The 20,934-nt window shown below is 36.2% G+C and overlaps 1 protein-coding gene across 1 annotated transcript in view; it reads left to right on the plus strand.

The window, feature by feature from the left end:
• The window catches only part of Mrc1 (mannose receptor C-type 1), an 84,872-nt gene that overhangs the window by 50,172 nt on the left and 13,766 nt on the right, over positions 1-20,934 (plus strand). Inside the window, exons 13-23 of the mRNA XM_026407751.2 lie at positions 2,130-2,257; positions 2,769-2,856; positions 4,044-4,188; positions 5,615-5,656; positions 7,005-7,168; positions 8,241-8,308; positions 9,644-9,744; positions 10,423-10,565; positions 11,118-11,232; positions 14,212-14,378; positions 17,824-17,926. Coding sequence (XP_026263536.2) covers positions 2,130-2,257; positions 2,769-2,856; positions 4,044-4,188; positions 5,615-5,656; positions 7,005-7,168; positions 8,241-8,308; positions 9,644-9,744; positions 10,423-10,565; positions 11,118-11,232; positions 14,212-14,378; positions 17,824-17,926 — 1,264 coding nt within the window. The remainder of the gene's footprint in view (positions 1-2,129; positions 2,258-2,768; positions 2,857-4,043; positions 4,189-5,614; positions 5,657-7,004; positions 7,169-8,240; positions 8,309-9,643; positions 9,745-10,422; positions 10,566-11,117; positions 11,233-14,211; positions 14,379-17,823; positions 17,927-20,934) is intronic.

Raw genomic sequence — 20,934 nt, forward strand, 5'->3', positions numbered from 1 at the left:
CACTTGCATAACATGTGTGAGGCCCATCCCCAGCATTATAGAAACACAAAAACTGGTTTCAGAATGAAGTTGTTTAGTATCCTCTAATTCAAGAAAGGATATGGCGAGTGAAGCTGGTCACTCCCACTAGTAGGGGATGGAAAGTGGATGGGTAGATTGTCTCATGAAGTAAAGGAATGAAATACGTGGTCACCGGGGTGAGAGCAAAGTAACAGGATTGATTTCAGTAATAGAAAGCAAGCAGGGCTCCCAAAGAGGGAGAAGTTCCAAGAGAGGGTTGCCCACAGGTTTGTCACCTAGGGGTTTTTGTGGGCTCAATCTGTCCCTATAGGTGATTGGTAGGGTATACGATTCAGAAAAGGGCCGTTCAATTCCATTTTGTTTTTTTCAACAAATCTCGAGAGAGTAGTTTTCAAGCCTTAATTATCATGAAGGTGGGGTGAGGGTTTGTTGGCACAAGAGGGGGATTTAGAAATTTTGTAGTTAGCTGTTGCTAAGGGGTAGGCGTAGGAGTAGTTGAGGAAGAGCCACTGTGGTTGAAGCTGTCAAGGGCAGTGACAGGATGTTCTCCAGGCCTGAGGTCTCCTAGGATGACAAGCTCTCATTCCCTCCTTCTCGACTCTGAGGCCCTGATTCTACCTGCCTGGGCATGGTCTACCTTCCTGCCTCCGTAGCAATAGAAACCAGTGAGTTGTTCAATCTAGGTGGACCTGTTAGGGTTTAAAATAAGTTACATAGAAGAGAATATATTGAGCCAAGACAGAAGAGGATTTTGGATTATTTGAGGGCTAACACAAGCTGATCAAATATTTTATTATTACTACTGGTAATTTTGCATCAGGGCATAAAGGTCAGATTCTTTCTATTTATAGCCTTTTGCCCAAGTGTGGTTGGTAGGTTATGGAGATTTGTTGCAGATTTTTTTTTTTTTTTTGAGAGAAGCAGTGGAATTATCCAGATCTGGAAAGTGAACTAGAAATTCTAGTAGACAATATTTAGATAGCTGTTCAATGGATCAGTATATGTGTTTCACTAGAAATGATGAGGTTTTAGACATGGTTGGAGTAGGCATTATTTGGACATATATAGACCATCTTTATAAATATAAAGATGTGAGAACTGACAAAATTCAGCTGATAGTATTTTTTTTAAGAAAATAAAATCTGATATCAGAGTCTATTAAGGTGAAATGCTCACTGGAGACTTGAAAGTCATAGGAACCACTGATGTGGAAACTTGCTCTAGTCAAACTCAGGTCAAGGTGAAGATTTTCTCACATTACTTCATGACAATCTGGGCAGTCATAGTCCATTCAAAGCAAATCCCTTTTCCCATAGCCTGTTAGGGTGATGTGCTTGAAGAACAATGAATGAAAATTATAAAAGTCAGTGGCTATGATGAATTCATGTACTATTACCATAGGTTGATCCAGATTGTCACTGTGGATCACATTTCATAGTTCAATTTTGCAGTTCTCTGGAAAATAGGATGTAGTCCCTAAATTATGACAGCCATTAAATGTAGTTTACTTTGTAACTAATTTCTGCCAGATGAGTGTCTGTCCTTGCTTGTGCTCTAATAGTTGTTAAAATATGCAAGTATGAGGAAATAAGAAAAGGTAGTTTTGAAGGAGACTGTCAACAAAGTTGTTGGGATATTGTGAGATTATTCATTATTTAAGCTAAACAGGATAACAAACTATGGCACAATTTTAGGGAGGTCATTTCCTTAAGGCTTTCCTTATTCATTTTTTTTTTTTCTGTACCAAAAAATTTACATTTTTGCATCTCTATGCCTCTTTCCTCATTTAACCAAATTAACTCTTTCTTCTACAATGAGCTATGTACCTAGTCCATAGACTTCTAAGATTTTAATCTAATGAAATATTTTAATCTAATAAAGTGATTTTATTTTGTAAGATTTTCTCAAAAAAAAAAAAACACCCCCAAGTTTTCTTACCCAAACATTCACTCGTAAGTTGTTTTTGCAAGAAGGAAATTATATGGTTTGGGGATAATATTACAATGTTTTGTTTTTCTATAAATGAAATCTCATCAAAGGAAGATGATAGTTTCTCTTGATTTGATAAGCCATGAAGTGTAAAATGGTTTCTGAAATCATATCTTTAGCTGTTTGCAAAAGGAAAACATGAGAAGAAAACATGGTTTGAATCTCGAGATTTTTGTAGAGCTCTGGGTGGAGAGCTAGCCAGCATCAACAACAAAGAGGAGCAGCAAATAATATGGCGATTAATCACGTGAGTGTCTTTTCTTTTACCAATTCGTATCTGGTGCTCAGTCAAATTCAGGTCAAGGTGAACATTTTCTCACATTGTTGAGAAAATGCTTACTTTTCTGAAATTGTTGGTACAGGAAGCTACTTTAAACACCTGCTTGAGGTCCCCATTCCATGGGCCCTTTTTGATCTACTTTTAGTTCGAATTCCTTTGATTTTATAAGTTTAAAGCCAGTGATAAATTGCCCTACAAATTAGAAAACACTCAATACCCATTGATTGAATGAATGAATAAATCACCATTTTTCATGGCTTTGCAAGGATGTCTTCTCAATGAGTGGGCCATTTTCAGTATAATGATGGGTTGTACCAAAATGTATATCTATTCTACAATACTTAAATTTAGTTGCTAAATCTTTTTACCTGTGTGTTAGCTTATTTATATTTTGGAGGTAACTTTCAAATCTGGTAAGTCCTTATAGATGATTGAACTTGTTTCTTAAAATCCCATTTTTTTATTTATGCTTTGTTAGGACTAGTGGAAACTACCATGAACTGTTTTGGCTTGGATTGACGTATGGAAGTCCTTCAGAGGGATTCACCTGGAGTGATGGTTCTCCTGTGAGTAATTTAATATATCATTTTTACTTATGCACACACTTGTTTTGATGTTATCCTTTGGTTTAATTCAAACTTTTCAGAAAGACAGCCTATTGTGATAGCTAGACAGTTTTCTATGCAAAATAAACATAATTTGAAGGACCAGTAGCCTGTTCTTGGGTAAATAGTTTTCCTGTTAATCCAAAGCAATCCTGTCATTTACTGGATGAAAAAAAAGAATAAAAAATCATTGCAATAGTATAATAAAAAATGTCTTCATTGTATACAAAATTGCTAAGTGTTATATAGTCCCTTCTGGATCAGCAGAACTGGGTACAAGTTTTTACATTCCCATTAATAACTGTTATGGTTTATCATATTTCTCCATTCTCAGAATTGGACAAATGAAAGATTGGGGCACTTTTTGGCAACATTTAGCCCTTCTAATTGTCACAGGAAATTATTTTGTATAACCTCAGTTCTGTCTCTTCTTATAACCTACCAGCAACTTTCCAAGGTACATAGGATGGTTTATTTGATGGCTCCATGGATATCTGGATTTTATATTTATATCTCTGGAAAATAGTTCATAATCCTTAGTCTAAAACCCTGTGGGCACTGATTACATAATGAAAACTCTGAAGAGAACCTAAATGCAGGGCTTTGATTGATTTCTGATGTTTATTTTGGCAAAGTTTGGTTGGTCTGTTAGCAACATTTTATAGGTATTTTTATGTGTAAGAAGAATTAATTGCATTTTTTTCCTACCCATCTAATAAAAAGAAAGCTTCCACAACTCACTGAAATATTATCCTTTAAGAGTGGTTTTTAGTAGCTTTCCATATAGAGAAGTGGAACTTTTTTGCTAAGTTTTTCCTATATATAAATCCCACTTTTGTGTCCCTTGGATCCATTATATTTAATGAGAGCAAAGGAAATGTCATAAAAATCATTTGCCTACTTTAGTCAACTTCAAAAGTTTCCATGTAATAAAAGCTATTTTTTTCTCATTCATGTTCATAAACTGCTTTCAAATCAAACCTCTGGTTAAAAAATAAACAAGTGGATGAAAAATGCAAGTATTTCTTTCTTTTTCTGTTTGGATAGATGATTGACACTGGCCTGACACAAGTCATTAATAGTTGCAATCATGTTCCTAATATAGCATTGCATCTTGGCCAAGATCAAATCTAATATTTCTAATATAGGTTTCATATGAAAACTGGGCTTATGGAGAACCTAATAATTATCAAAATGTTGAGTATTGTGGTGAGCTGAAGGGTGAGCCTGGTATGTCCTGGAATGATATTAACTGTGAACATCTTAACAACTGGATTTGCCAAATACAAAAAGGTATGATCGACTGTCCTCCCCTTTCTCTGAGATTAGAACTAATCTTCTGGCACCCCTGTAATCTCCCTTTCTTAGTAGAATCAAACAAACTAACAGAATAAAGGAACTGCCAGGGACTGTCACTTCACAGGAAAAGAATGAAGTCACCAAGCACAGATAAGTGTTCCAAAGGAACACAAGATCAAAAAGTCACCCTGGAATCCAGGACGAGAGTCACATCCTCCAAAATTATTCCCATAGGCAGCTCTGATTCTAGGTTCTACAGTAGCAGGTTCTACAGTAGTAGAAGTGGGTGGGTGTCCTGTGCTAGGAAGCAAAGTCATGAAAAGGCAGTGAAATTCCTTTTTGGTTTTCACCTCTGACCTTCTACACTAGTCATCAAATAGTTGCTCCAAGCCTGAGTAGTTTATTGATTTCTCAGCTAAATAATTCAACATTAAGAACAAGCACCATTAGACCAACCACGTTATGATGATGACTCAGAAAGTTTCACACATCCAACTCAAACACTGAAGTTAGAGGATCCAGATTCTGATGTTAAGGTAAACACACCACAAACAAGAAAGCAAACCTACCCTTGAAACAAAAATCTACATCAGCTTCCTTTGTTAAATAGATAAATGGAACCACATCGCCCTCTGCTGTTGGGGAATGGTGGCAACCACCCCACTTTGCTGCTAGGGCACCACAGTGCCCCTGCTCACTGTTTATTTTCCTTACTCCCTCTGCTTAGACAGTGCTTTCAAAGTTATGGATCAGAGGAGTCAAGGGACCACATTTTTAAAAAGGTCTCCTGGATGCCAATGGCTAGTATCCTTTCAGATATATTATTAACTACTCAGAAAGAAAATTAATTTATTTAAATTTTAGTAAAACATACATTTAATAAGATTCTTTGAAGAAAATGTATTCATATTTTATATATAAATAGTTCACATTTGAGTAGTTTCAAATAATGAAATTGTAAGTGATTTCACAGCTAACTATAAGATATCCGAAAACTAATGTCTATTGAGTGCCTACTGCATGCCAGTAACTCACACATTTTACCCCCACCTATTTACACATATTACTAATCCCTGTTAGCAACTGACAAAATAAACACTTTAAATGTGGGCTTAGCATTTGAAGCTAGCCTTCCTGACTTTAAAATTTGTGTTCTTTTCTTTCCTTGACAACCTACCACATGTGCCTAGAAACTACCTTCCTATTTCTGGTGACCATCATTGTACCTAAATTTATTTAAGTTTTAATTAATGATTCTTTTTTCCTTCATTTTCATCCTCTTAACATAAGTGAATTGGACAGTGGAAGGGGTCGGGTGTGAATGGTTAAGATTTTAACAATATTGACCCATGAAAATAGAAGGATCTGTGATCACAGAGGTTCAATTACATTTTATATCTATATTTCTCTTGTTTTACAGGAAAAACCTTACAACCAGAGCCAACACCGGCTCCTCAAGACAGTAGGTGTTTCTATATTTTCTGATTTCTGAATTGGTAGTCTTTCCCCTACCTCCAACTTTTCCCTTTAACAATGGAAATAATTATCCTAGGAGGGTGGAAAGCAGAAGTTCTTTGAGAATCTCATGTAATCTTCTGGCACCCCTGTGTTCTCCTTTTATTAGTAGAACCAAACAAACTAACAGAATAAAGGAACTGTCAGGGAATGTCACCTCACAAGATAAGAAGGAAGTCACCAAACACAGATAAGTGTTCCAAAGGAACACAAGATCAAAAAGCCACCCTGGAATCCAGGACAAGAGTCACATCCTCCAAAATTATTCCCATTGGATTTTAGATTATTAGATTTTCCTTTCTAGAAAGAAGCTCATATGCACAAGCATAATACCGAATAGCTTCACATGAGCTTATGAACCAAAGGGCCCTGATTTCTTTTTCTTAAGCACCTGGCCAACGGCTGCTGCTGCAACAGATCACCTCAAACTTGGTGGCTCAAAACAACACACGGTTATTTTCTTACAGTTCTGGAAGAAATTGACCTCAATGGGCCCAAATCCAGATGACTGCATTTCTCATGCTCCCTCCAGAAGCGCTAAGGGAGAGCCTGATTCTGTGCTTTCACCAGCTTTTAGAGCTGCTCCCCTTGCATCCAGACATTCAGGGTCCCTTGCTCCATGAAATCAGCAATATAGCCTGTTGCTTCAGTTATCATATCACCCTTACATAGTCAAGTCTCCCTCTGTGTCCCTCTGTAAGGTTGCTTGTGTTACATGTAGAGTCTGTCTAGAAGATTTCTCCTTCCCAAGATACTTAATTTAATCACGCTTACAAATTCCTTTTCCTTCTAAGGTAGCATCCACAGATTTCAGGAATTAGGACCTAGGTATCTGTGTGGGCCCCTGTTCAACCCACTGTAGCATAGGACTACAAAATTCTACTGTTTGAAAGAAGCCTCAGAAGTCTTCTTGGTGTATGAATTCCTTAGTTTTCCAATTCTAACCTGATGTACCCAAGATCATCTATAAAAAGTTATTTCTTAGAATAGGATAAAATCTGACCTCATAGCTCACATTGCTTGGACCTAGAACACCGTGGGTGCACATATGTAAATGCTTCCAGCTGTGCTATCCCATTGATGAAAGTAACACTGGGACTTATTTTACCCATTAATGACTCATGGAACTCAGGGAGAGAAACCGTCTAGTTTTTATAGGGTTGGGGAAAGGTGGATATTTGGCTGACAATTTATTCTATATTTGATATAGAAATTCTGCTTATTCTGGGCTCTAAAAGTGATAGATTCTTTATCCAAGTAAAATTCATTACCTTTTCTCACCATTTTTTTTTCAGATCCACCAGTCACTGAGGATGGGTGGGTTATTTACAAAGACTACCAGTATTATTTTAGCAAAGAGAAGGAAACCATGGACAATGCTCGAGCATTCTGCAAGAGGAATTTCGGTGATCTCGTTTCTATTAAAAGTGAAAGCGAAAAGAAGTTTCTATGGAAATATGTAAGAACATGATTAATTTAAGAAAAGGTGACATGTTGTAAACAAAAATGATGTGTACCCTTGGTGTTCCATGATAGAATTTCAAACTCTGCTGAATTTGAAGTTTCTAAATTCAGGGGGCCATAATGGAAGCATCCTCTTTTAGAGGTCTTGATGGAAGTTATATCTTATAGTTTGAATATTCAATGTAGAATTGCAGAATCCAGAAACATTTTTTTAGTTTGGACTTTATGAAGATCCATACTTGATGGCTTTGAATTCATTCATTTGATTTACAAAGATCTTAAATCTTAACTAATTGTTGTATATCACTCCTGGATTCTTTTTATGTCATTGTATATTTTGGTTATTAATTTTTCAAAAATCTTATTTGGACCAAATTGCTGGCTAACAAATAGTATAGTATGATTATTCATGTAAAAAGCTTTCTTGGATGTCCTCAAATTGTTAGGTATTGCTGGAGGTATAGTTTATTTTTTTCGAAGAGTGCTTAGCTCAGGGTCTTTCTTATTAAAAATATTCATGGCACCCCTAATTGTTTGCAAGAAAGGAGATAAGAGGGATAGCAAAAAACACATTGATCTGTACTAAAAGAAAAAAAAATTCATTTGAAAACATTGGCATGAGTATGTAATCTGACTACAATATTACATATATTTATATTATGTATTATGTATTAAACCCACATATTGAATGCATGTAGTATGTAATAAATATAATATATAAATATATAATTTGTAAATCTATGAACATATATTACAAATATAAATATATGTATTTACTTTGGTACCCAATCTCCACTTTGTTTTAAAAGGTGTTTTCAACACCTAACTATTATGGACATTTGATATTATGGTGAATGACTTAAGAAATTTCCTTTATAAATGTGGGTTGCTAAATTGTATGTATATCTTCTTTTTATTTTTATGAAAAGTATACATGAACATACACAACATTTTCTCATGAACCTTAGAAAATATTCCAAATAGACTTATTAATATATAGGTTTTATTTAAGAACTTGATTATTATGTGGTCGTGAGTTGAATTTTATGTAAAATTTTATGTTCCAGATAAACAGGAATGGTGTACAGACACCATATTTTATTGGTTTATTGATCAGCTTGGATAAGAAGTTTACGTAAGTAAATCAAGCTAAAACAACTTTTCTTAGGATAAGTTGTTTTGGGTTTTGCTTGCTGAATGCTTTTTTAAAAAAAAATACAGTATTTTTGGTCTGAAAGCATCCTTAGAAAAGTAAAAAGGAATTATAAATGATCCTATTAAATATTTTCAATGTTACAAATTCTCAAACAACTAAAATTGGATTTAATCTTGCAAAATGTAACCTTTCTATCTTTCAGCCACCAGTAAATCATCAACTAGGAGATTATATTAGATAAATATTAATGCTAAATTTATTTTAAAAATTATGATCCCATTGGATTAATGGCACCTAGAACCAAAGGATCCTTTTTTGACTGCTGATCCACACCAACTGCTCAGCTGCAGGGTTTTGAATGCTCTTTCAACTGCAAGAAGTACTTTCCTTTCAAAACAATGATTGTCCTGCTTTTTGTTGGATAGAGGAGCCAAGAAAAACTGCGTAGGAGGGAAGATATTAGTACAATTTTGAGGTTTCTTTCCTTATTTATTAATACATATCTGAACTTGAAGAGCAGACATGGCCTCCCAGCTTATGCATGAACATCTTAGCCACATATGTTCCATGGGTCGTTTATTAACTTGTTTGAGCAAGGGATGTAACTTCAAACTCGTTATTTTTAAAGGACCTATTTTATCATCTCTAAAATGAGAAGGCAGGGTCTGGTGATTTCTTTTCCTCCCAGCTCTCACAGTCTTTGTGTTTCTATAACTTAGGCAAATAGGCATTGGCCCATCTACTTTACAAAGAACCAGAGTGACCAGAATACTCAAAGAATGGGCCTAATAAGAAATTCTGTATTCTCTGCCTCTCTATGGGTGGTTATGTGGGAATTGTGCCTGAATAGTACTGTGGAGGGATTTCTGCTTCTGGCCAACTTCCAGAGCAATTGGGATCTTCATTTGTTTTCCTACTTCAGACCTAAAAGTAGTTTCTTCCAGGGAGGCGAAAGAAGAGGGGAGAAAAAGTATTCATCATTCATATCTGTCTAGTACATTTTAGTGGACAATTTACTAATGACTGATGATATACTAAAACAAAGATAGATGATGTTTTATAAGATTAAATCCAATTTGATATTGTTTGTGAATTTGACCCATAGGCATGAGGATTGATTGCTACAATGGGGCAGGGACAACCAAATACCTGGGCCTTGGGATTTTCCTGCCAGTGTCTCTAGATTCTTTCTTCTGTTTGCTGGGCATCCTATGCTTCCTTCCCTTTGATTGACTTGCCATTTCCCATCTCCAGGTTGTAGCCCATTATGTTACTGAATGAATTGTTGCAAAATGCTTGAATTTTCTTTTCCAGTTGGATGGATGGAAGTAAAGTGGATTATGTGGCTTGGGCCACAGGTGAACCCAATTTTGCAAATGAGGATGAAAACTGTGTAACCATGTATACAACTTCAGGTAGACAACACACAAATCTTCTGGAGTTTGTTTTGTGCTGTTATGTGTCATTTCCTACATCCTTAGGGTAAAAGTAGCAAGTGTACACTTAAGTCAAGCAAGAAAACAGGACAGTTCTAATCTTAACAGCATAGCTATTCAATTTATAAAGAGAAATGTGTAAGGATGCTTACCATTAAACTAACAAATGATAGTCAATCTTCTCATTTCTTCCCAAATTTAAAAACATTTTTTCATGATCTTACTTGTGACAAATATCCAGAATATGTTTATCTATCACTTTATCTCTTTTTCTAGCTCCTTTATTTATTGCTCTACAATGGGAATAATGACCTACTCTGATTTTGTGAGATAATGCATCTAAAATTGTACAGATGCTTAGATATTATTAGTTTGTTATTATTAGTAGAGATTGTTAATTAGATAATGTATCTGCAACACCAAGCACACGCTTGGTTCATAGAAATCTCTATAAAGTTGAACTATTATTGGTCTAAGTAAAATAGCAAAAGGGATATTACATGGATTCTTCTAGTCACTTGTGAAAAAAAACCCATTTGATTATATTCTAAACTATTTTTGAGAACCCTTATAAAATATAAACATATTTCTAAAGTAGAGTAAGTGTTTTGAAACATAAACATGTAAGTCTAATTTAACTATTTTGTTGTTTGCCAGGGTTTTGGAATGACATTAACTGTGGCTATCCAAATGCCTTCATTTGCCAGCGACACAACAGCAGCATTAATGCCACTGTTATGCCTACTACGCACCCCAGTCCAGGTGGCTGTAAAGAAGGTTGGAGTTGGTACAATAACAAGGTATTAGGAGAATTCTTTGTAGTCTTGACATCAACCAACATGGACAGTGACGATGCAGATCTCTCAGCTCAAAGTTAACTTTTGCTTACTCAGCACTTTAGGAAATTTTTGGCAAGTATAAGTGAAGGTTCCTGTGACAAATTCTCAATAGAATCTGAGAACAACATACTTAAGATATCCAAATCATTATATGCTTTATCTCAAGGGGGAATAAAACTTTGCAAAAAGCAAACATAATTTTTAATCCCTATTTGGTTGTTAATAAAATTTGTATTTAGCTCTAATCCTTTACATAATAGTGTCCATCTACAACTATATATATATATATATATATATATATATATATATATATATTTATTTATAAATAAATACTTTTACTTTTATATGTTTGTTTTTATGTGGTGCTGAGGATGGAACCCAGTGCCTTACATGTGCAAGCAAGTGGTTTACCATTGAACTACAGTTAGCTCTAAGCTAGATGAGTAATTTTGATTTCCATAGAGCAAACTTTATTATCTTTAATGAACCCCTGTTTTTCTCCTTCCATCTCAGTGTTTCAAAATCTTTGGATTTGCTGAAGAAGAAAGAAAAAATTGGCAAGAGGCACGAAAAACTTGCATCAGATTCAAAGGAAATTTGGTATCCATACGCAATGAAAAAGAGCAAGGTATGCAGGTCGTTTCCCAGTCATTGATAAGAATTTAAGTATGTAAGTTTGCTCATGGAATGGTAAGATTACGGACTGTATCTTTTTGTTTTTTTTTCAGAGTAAAAACCAGTAAGGGGAAAAGGAAAAAAACACCACAACAAAACTTATTTAGAATAATTTTATTCAGTTGTAGGCATCATGCTGGGTCTTTTACATGGAATCCTTTTCCATTTTCGTAGCCACTTCATGAAGCAGGAATTATTATTCAAGTCGGAGAGTGAGGAAATGGTGTTCAGGAGCCTTGAGTCAGGGAACTTGCCTGGTAAAAGAGAAGTTTGGAATCAAACCCAGCTTCAGTCACATCCCGATTTTACTAAATCAGTTTGTTTCCCAAAGAGCCAAGGATAAGTGGTTCCTAGAATAAAAGAAAAAGTTGCCGATTTCCCATTTACTTCTCCTCTAGTCACATGATCCTATGACTTATAATACAATAAAATGGAGAAATGTGAACTATGAACAAATTTAGAAAAAATTTTTTTTGATAAAATGTGAGGATAAACCAGAGCAATGAAGAGCATCAAAGGAGAGACCTTGTCATATAGCAGATGGTAAAATTCATTTTACTGTCATCAAAGATAGGAACTCAATCAGTTTGTGTGGTCTTTGGTGGGGCTGCTTTGCTAAGATAGGTATTAGGTTAAATTTGTGATTTGTACTTTTGCTTATTTTGTTTTTTTATGTGGTGCCGGGGCTCGAAGGCAGTGCCTCATGCATGGTAGGCAAGTGCTCTACCACTGAGCCACAACCCTAACCCAGTGATTTGTACTATTGAAGGAGGATGTTTACCAACTGCAGGAGATTCAGACTAATGATAAAGGGTTTGGAAACCACTGCAAGGGACTCATGAATAAAAGACCCTAATGTTAGACAATTTGGAGGATTATCCTGAGCAGCCCCCCAAAGGAAAACCTAAGACCAAGAAGTGGCAGTTACAGGGAAACAGATTTGGGTTAAAAACGAAGAGGCCATCCCAAGAGCAAAAACTGATCAGATAGATGCTTAAACTGGAGAATATTCAGGTGCATATGACAGAGCCAGACATATTGGCTTCTACACAGTATAGGGAAGAGGTTCATTAGATGTTTGTTGTATACATTCATTTCTGAGGGTGTTATAGGAAAAAAAATGTAGACTGGATATTCTCTCTATTTTTTTTTTATTCTGAGATTCTTTGACTTCTCAAATCACTTACTACCAAAAATGATATTTTTTCAAAAGTACACAAGAAAGAAGGAACTAGAAACCTACCTGGTGCTCTCCCCGTATTTACTGTATAAATGCTGTCATGCGCTCTTCTAGAACAAATTGTACAACGAACCAACCAAGCATTCAATGAGAATCTTTGACAAGTTCAACAACTTGCCAGACACCCAAAGAAGAGGGTCAAGCCACAGCACACGTTACCAGAATATTACATTCACATTTGTCTAACTGGCCTCCACATTTTGGGCTCAAAATGTATTAACCTAATACCCAGCAGAGAAACACAATAATGGATTTCCTCTCTTAACCACAAAGTGCTGATTCCTGGCATAACAAAATTAGAACGTGGGTAATAGAGATGTACAGAAGGAAACAATTTTCAGATAAAATAACATTATTCCTGGCAAAACAGGCACACATTGTTGAATTCTTATTGTGGCTGTTGGCAGTGAAAAAAGTCAGGCTGAATATTGGCAGGTGGAACTTTTCCACATTTCATGTCAAGTTGGGAAGAATCTTAGGATCTTATTCATGAATCAAAATTAAACCAAGGTAAATATCTGCCCATGCTCTTGTTTCTCTGAAACATGTCGGAAGAAGTCTTTTTCTTGTTATTGTTTTTTTACCTTTAGTTAATTGAGAAAAAAAGTTAGTCTCGAGGTGTGGTGGTTGCTGCCTCTACCCCTCTGCAAAGAGTTAACGTGGCAATGGCGGTTCCTTGGGACTGTGGGTTCATCAGTAAACAGACCAATGGATCTCTGTAGACTTTGAGTGCATTTTCTATTAGTAACCCCAATCCCTTAGTCATTTCATTGCCAATTTACATTCAGGAGCCATGTTCAAGCATAAATGTTTGCAGACTGCTTTTGAGCAGGTCTCATCCACTTAGAAACCAATGGTTTGGGCACAGTTTCTGGCAGCAGAAGGCAGCTGCTGCAATAGGCATGAGCTAATGGAAAGGAATGGGGCACATGTGCATTTAAACCTTTTTATAGCTCCTGGGTATTTGCCACTGTCCTCTCTGCCACAGAACTGATAAAGGAACAAGAAACCATATTGCACTACATGATCTGAATTTCTCTAGATCTCTTTACCCAATGATGGGAACACTGCAGTCTCAGAGGTGCTCTGGTCTGAGCACACTCAGCAAATGACCACCGATCCCTAGGAGTTGCCCATCCAGAAGGAATCCCACTTGGTTTGCTCTTTGCCTTCAGCAATCTGAGATACAGCTAGTTTGAGAAGCTAATGTTCCTTATGTTGATTTTTGGAAGTTTTAAGAGCCTTCTCTTCCATAGTGGTTATAATGGGAGAGTTTTATTTTCGTAATTAGGAGCAGCTGCTAATTCATAGGATGACTTTTTATGAATTTTTAAAAATATGTACCTCTTTCTGCAGGATAGTAGGGAACCACAACCCAGATCAAGGTGTACAACAGGAGAGTGGGGCATGGGATGAACTTCAGCCTCCTTTGGGTCCCTCGCCCTGGTGCCTTGCCAGTAGCCTCGATAAAACCTAGTCTTTTATTGTAGGAAACTTTTCAAAGTCCAAAGTTCAGTGGCTAACATGATACTAAGGTTAGAATGTGTTTATTTTCGTGGTAAGTGCTTTTAAATAATAATAAAGTCTTGAACACATGCTCTGTATTTGAAAATGAACATATATAAAAATATTTTCTGTATTTTGAGTGTTAACCCCTGAGGTTTAAAATCAGTTTTTGAAACTTTCTTTTAGCATTTCTTACCCATCTCATGAAGGACTCCACTTTTAATGCCTGGACTGGGCTGAATGATGTGAATTCAGAGCACACGTTCCTTTGGACAGATGGGCGAGGAGTTCATTATACAAACTGGGGGAAAGGTTACCCTGGTGGAAGAAGAAGCAGTCTTTCTTATGAAGATGTAAATATGACTTTCAGATCACATCTCTATGCACTATCGGGCTTTAGTAGACTCATCTTATTATTGATTAACCTCCCATGGTAAAAAGTCTACAAGAGTATTCTTTAATTTGGTCCGTTCTTGGAGCTTTTAATTATTTCAGACCTTGAGGAAGGGGTTTCTGTTTGGTTGGGAGCTCTTTGCCTTGGGGGATGGGTGGTAGTGAGCAGTAGGAAAACTGGCTTTCTAATAAGAAGGGATTGCTGGTAGTAACTCTTGAACCCAGGGTTTATCAACTTTCTTTCCATTAGCTGTCCCTTGCCCCTTGCAGCTGTTGTAGTATTTGGGGTGCAGGTCTGGAAGCTACTATTGCTCCTAAAGATATCATCAGTATCATCATTATCATTATTGAGCTCCTATTTACAGGATGTTTTATGTGCTAAACACTGTGCTAAACACATGTGTTTTTGTGCATGAACCGAAGACTATCACTTCTTTATTACTTTTATTCTTATGTAATAGAACTGTCACCCTGCTGGTGTCAAACAACGTGCTAGGAATTGTAAAAAGCATGAAAAAATGTATGATTTTGTTTTTAACCTTTAAAAGGCTTGCACTTAAAACCACAAGATTTTTGGAGTAGAGCAGAGACTGTGAGTCAGGCTAATGGAAGAAAAGAAGAACTAAGATTGTGGATGTGGATGGGTGGAGAATCTTTGGAATGTAGGACTTAAGGGTATGGGATAGTTAAGGTTCATGGGACAAGGATGCTGGCAGAATGGAGGTTGACAAGATAGCTGCATGGTAGTGGGATCTGCCATGAGCTATGACTCAGAAAATGGGTTAAGGGTATGTTTACTTCACAGGGACACTTTCATCATTTGCATTGTTTATGAACTACAATCACATTAAAAATAATTAAATTGGTGTATCATCATTGACTTAGTATTTTTGACAGCATTTTCTTTAATTTCTAAGTATTTGGAGATTTTCTAGCTAATAGTGATTTCCGGTTAATTCTCATTATAGTTTGTGTCTGATTTCTATTCTGTTTTAAAAAATATTTATTTTTTAGTTGTAGTTGGGCATAATACCTCTATTTTATTTATTTATTTATTTTTATATGGTGCTGAGGATCGAACCCAGGGCCTCCCATGGGTGAGGCAATTGTTCTACTGCTGAGCCACAACCCCAGCCCTAATTTCTATTCTTTTAAATTTGTGAAGGTATGTTTTCTAGAGCAAAAGACAGAGAAAGAAACAGAAAGGAAGAAAATGCACACTCTGCATTTTTCCTATATTTGAGTTTAAAAAGGAAGAGGAAATGGAAGGAAGATAGAGGTGGAAGTTAAATGATCCAAAACTCACTTTCTGAAGAGTTGGGCTGGGTGGAGCCAATGGGGTAGTCCATGACCTTGTACTTAGGTGAAATTTTAGAAGCTGGCCACTGCATTCAAGTCCTCAAATACCTTCATGTGGTTAGGAGGCTGCAGCACCAGTAACTCAGTTCTATGGAAGGGTGAGTTTATCTAGACGGATGTTGTAATCCATAAATATAACACACACACTCACACACACACCAACCAGTATCAACACTAAGGAATATGGATTTTTTTCCATGACAGAAAGTCCAGAGTCTGAAAGACTAATTACAGTATTTCATTATATCTAAGGTATAATACCTAAGGTAACATTGATTGAAAAATTCACTGTTATTGTACGTGCCACTCAAAAAGAATGACTGTCAGATAATCTCTGTTGTGCTGCTGACTATGATATGCATCTTTTATTTAGAAATGTTAATATGTGAAAAATATGCATCTTGAAATTTGTGAAGTATGATACATGGCTCACCAGCATCGCCATAAATGCAAATTTTTTTTCCATCTTTCTGCTCTATCTCCTTGGCATGCTGGTAGATTAGGAAAGTTCCTGGCATTTACATCCAATCATCCATTCCTTTATGGCTCTTTATCAACAAGAAGCCCTTTCCCTGGGAGCCCTCCTGCCTCCAGGGTACCTTGCATATCTCCCTCTTTGGGAAGCAGTGAAACTTGTCATTAATGTGTAGGTTTAGAGCCTAAGTGCCTGAGTTTGAAAGCTTTTTTATTTATTAGCAGTGTGAACTTGGGACCCAAGTGTGACCCCATGCCTCAGTTTACTCATCTTAAAAATGGGCACAATCATAGTACTTACCTCACAAGGATGCGTGTGAATTTACATGAATTAATACATGTCTAGCACTTAGACCAGTGTCAGACATTATGAATGTAAACTGTAGTCATTACAATGGTTGATTAAAAAAAGCCACTGGCAGGTACAGGTTTCATGAGGCTTTTTGGTTTACTTTTGATTGTTAGACTATTCTATGGGCTCTTGGAATTAAAAACACATTCACAACTAAACAAATGGAATATATTTCCAACCCTGTCATATTCCCTAGTAAAATTACAAATAAGATGTGAAACTTTCTGGCTATACTAATAATTTGTTCAGAAACTGAAATAATACTTTTATAAATTAAGTTAGTGATGAACAATATGAATTGTTCTCATTTCCCTTTAATCATAGGATCCCTCCTTCTGGGTTTGGGATAGTGAGAATTCATATGGGGAAGAGATCGTGTTCTCATAGTAACTTTGGTTCCTAAGTTTTCGTAGAAATTAATAACATTTCTGATAACAAAGTTTCAAGCCTATCTCTAAAATTTATCCAGATCTGTTTGTTTTTCAAATCAGAGAGCAAGGGTTTAAATGTGAGGGATCTACAGTTGGTTGGAAAGTAATGATGGACTGAATATACTGTAATGAGGACTACCTTAAAACTCCACAAAGTTAAGAATACTGAGGGACATTTTTTTGCTTATTAATGAGCTGTTTTAATAGTTATTAAATCCTACTTCTTTTTTGCCTCTTAATAATTTTTTATTTTGTAATTTAGTATTTTTATAACTAATAAAGGTAATTCATATTAATTACTCTATTTACTCATACAACCATTCTATATGAATAATAATATTCTCATAAAAATTTGTAATATAAAGTAGTTTTAATTAATTAATTATAATTAGGTATATATGGCAGCAGAATGCATTTTGATTCAATGTACACAATTGCAGCACAACTTCTCATTTCTATGGTGTTACACAATGTAGTATCTCTTGATATGTGCAGTCATACATGTACCTAAGGTAATGATGTCCATCTCATTCCACCATCTTTCCCCCATGTCCCCTCCGCACCTCTCCCTCCCCTTTGGCCCATCAAAGTTCCTCCATTTTTCCCTATTATGGATCAGCATCCACTTATCAGAGAGAACATTCAGCCTTTGGTTTTTTGGGATTGGCTTACTTTGCTTAGCATGATATTCTCCAACTCCATCCATTTACCTGCAAATGTAATAATTTTATTCTCTTTGAGTGCTGAGTAATATTCTCTCTTTTTTTTTCTTTATCTATAAATGTACAGGCCGACTGTGTTGTTATCATTGGAGGCAAATCAAGAGATGCAGGAATGTGGATGGATGATACCTGTGACAGTAAGCGAGGCTACATATGCCAGACTGATCCTGGTAAGTCCTGCCAAGCCTCACCTGCCTGTGGAAGAAAGGGTTTAGAATGTGTTTTTAAAAACTGGACCATTTTTGCACATCAATAGGCCTGTTTGCTTCTCGCTTTAATCCATCTGAGGCTGTGATAGACTAAAGGAGTTTCTACTCTTGATTCATGAAGTCTGCTCCTCCTCATTACAGAGAGCTCTGTGCAGATTAAACTTTAAATGGAAACTTAAGTTTGTTAGAAACCTGGAATATTGTCCTACTGTACCTTGTTTTTAAATGTCAGCACAAGAATACTACAGTTCAACTTACAGAATGTGAGAACCATTGGCACAAAACATCACATATGACTCATTATTTGTTTTCTAGCCTGTATCTTAAAAAATGTAGGTATCTGCCTTAAGTTTCTCTTTTCCTGGGAAAGCTGAACATGATTCAATAAAAATATAAGAGAACATGTGGATATTTACAGTGAATCAATACAATGGTGCCAACACATTGCAATGTTTAGTGAAACTAGAATAATGATGTCTAGCTACACAAAAGAATCAGAAATTTAAAAATCGATTAGAGGTGAGGGTTGAGGGTAGGAAGGGGCTTATCCTGAGAACAGCCCTCAGAGGATGAGACTGAATTAGGAGGGACTTGTTCTCCCAGACCTGACAGATTGTTCAGTATTTTCTGGGGAATCAGGAAACTAATGTCAACTCATGAGAGGACTGAAAGTCAGCTGAGGCCATGTCCCTCCCTCTTTATACAGTTGGCCCTCTGTATCTGTGATTCAATACCTGTGGATCAAATCAGATGCAGATCTTTGATATTCATATATTTGGAAAAATAATTGCATTTGTACTGAACATATACAGATGTTTTCTCTTGTCATGATGCCTTTAGCAATACAGCATAAGAACATTCACATAGCATTTGCATTGTGTTAGATATTATAAGTAATCTAGAGATGATTAAAATATACAGGAGAATGTGCATTGGTTATATGTCATTTTTATTTTGTTGTTTATTCAATTAATTGTAACTACTACATAAAACATACAATATTGTACCTGTAAAGGGAGTACCACGCAATGTTTCAGTACATGTATATACTGTGTAAGTTTAAATCAGATTAGATGTCATTTTATATAGGGAACTGGAGCATCTGCAGATTTTGAATCCAAGTGAGGAAGGGATGTCCGGGGACCAATCCCCTTGCTGATCCTAGAGATGCCTGTACTATGGCCCACTGCACTTGGCCTTGGGCTGCCAGTAGTATCAGAGCTGCTGTTTGTGCCTGTGTTCTTTGGGCAATGAGGGAAGTTCTTTTCAGAAGTGAATAGTGATTCACAAGCTTGTTCAAAATCTTCTTTTTTCCTACTTCTCATAAACATAAGTGATAGAATATTTTTCCATGCATAATATATTTTCAAAATTTTATGACTTAAGGAAAAGTTCACGGTGTTACAGTGAAAAAAGATAGCACATCAAATTGCATAACCTATGAACTATCAAAATTGCCATCTCTCTCTTAAAAGTCAAGAATTAAAAAGACCACGATAATATGAGAAAATAGGAATAAATCATTGTCTTCAGATAGTGGGATAAAAAGACAGCTTAAGTTCCTTCTTTTCTGGTATTCTGTGTTTTTCAAAACCTCTACAACTATATTATCTAGATCTGAAAATCTTTTAACATAATGAAACAATGTTTTAAAGAATATATAAGACATCGTCTTTGCTATGCTCTAACCACCAAAAACAACCTCTTGATATTTTAATTTTTTTCCTCCTACTTTTTTTAATATGCGTGTTTTTATGAATAAGTAAAATGGACAGAGGAGCTAAGTTTACCTAGTTGGGTATCACCTGTATCACGATTTTTTTTCTATGAGTTTTACCTCAAGCCTCACTTGTTACATTTAATGGTTCTAAATTTTCTCAGTGGCATTATTATGAGCCCAATGTCCCCATGTTGGGGAGCTGTAGGGCAGTTCCATGAGGGCTGTAATATTTTAGGGATCCTATCAGGGTCCCTTAGTTTAATGATATTATATCAACACAAGATGGCAGTAACAGCAGAAGAAAGGGAGGCTGCTCCCTTGCTGGAATGAGGTCACCTCATACAAGGCACAACCCAGAGAAAGTTTTGGGTCCTTCTATAGTAACAGAACAGGGCAGGTAACAGATTGGCTGGTATAAAGTGGAAGAGGTCAGAAAATGGGCCAGGACAAAAACAGGTAAGCAAGGATATCTAGAAACCTCAGCCAGGGGGCACCTTTTCGGTGAAGAACCTGGTTGTAAATATTTTACCTTGTGCCAGTTGCAAATGTCTGTTGGGACTGTTCAATTCTGTTGTGGTCATCGACAATCATAAACACCCTGTAAACAGAAAAGTGTGTCTATGTTCCAATCAAACTTTGTTATTTATGGATGCAAATCTGAATTTCATATCATGATTACATTTTAAGCAATATTCTTTGAGTTTTTTTCCCCCCCTGGCATTTAAAAGCCTTTATTTAAAAACCAAATAGGCCAGATTTAATCCTCTGGCTGCTTTTTGCTGACCTCTGCCCTAGGGTATCAGCTAAGGCAAACAAAGACAGGCTTTGCCTTGTGTCTTGTTTATGTGGCCTGGAATACAGGCAGGAACATAAAGCTTTAGGAATCCACGCTAAGATATTAAGGAGGAAAGATCCAGAGCTGATGTGCCCCTGGCTCAGTTTGGATAAGAGGTGAAGGTCTAAGGAAGGACCTAGAAAATCATTTTCTTCAGCTATTGCTTCCATAAATAACTGGTAAGAGTAAAGCTTGATCCTAGACCAAGGTTAAATGAACCAGTAGCTTGTGTTTGTAGAGCTTCACTTTAGAACCTATCTTGTGAAAAGTGAATTACTCACAGGTTGAGTCAAACAGGTATGAACAGATGCAAACTCATGCGGGGATGACATTTCGTTCATCCAGATATTAGATCACATTGAATTTGCAATACATATATTTTTTTAGTTTAGATACTTGATCAAATACCTGCCT

The sequence above is a fragment of the Urocitellus parryii genome, chromosome 9 (assembly GCF_045843805.1).
Source record: "Urocitellus parryii isolate mUroPar1 chromosome 9, mUroPar1.hap1, whole genome shotgun sequence".
NCBI classification, from domain to species: Eukaryota; Metazoa; Chordata; class Mammalia; order Rodentia; family Sciuridae; genus Urocitellus; species Urocitellus parryii.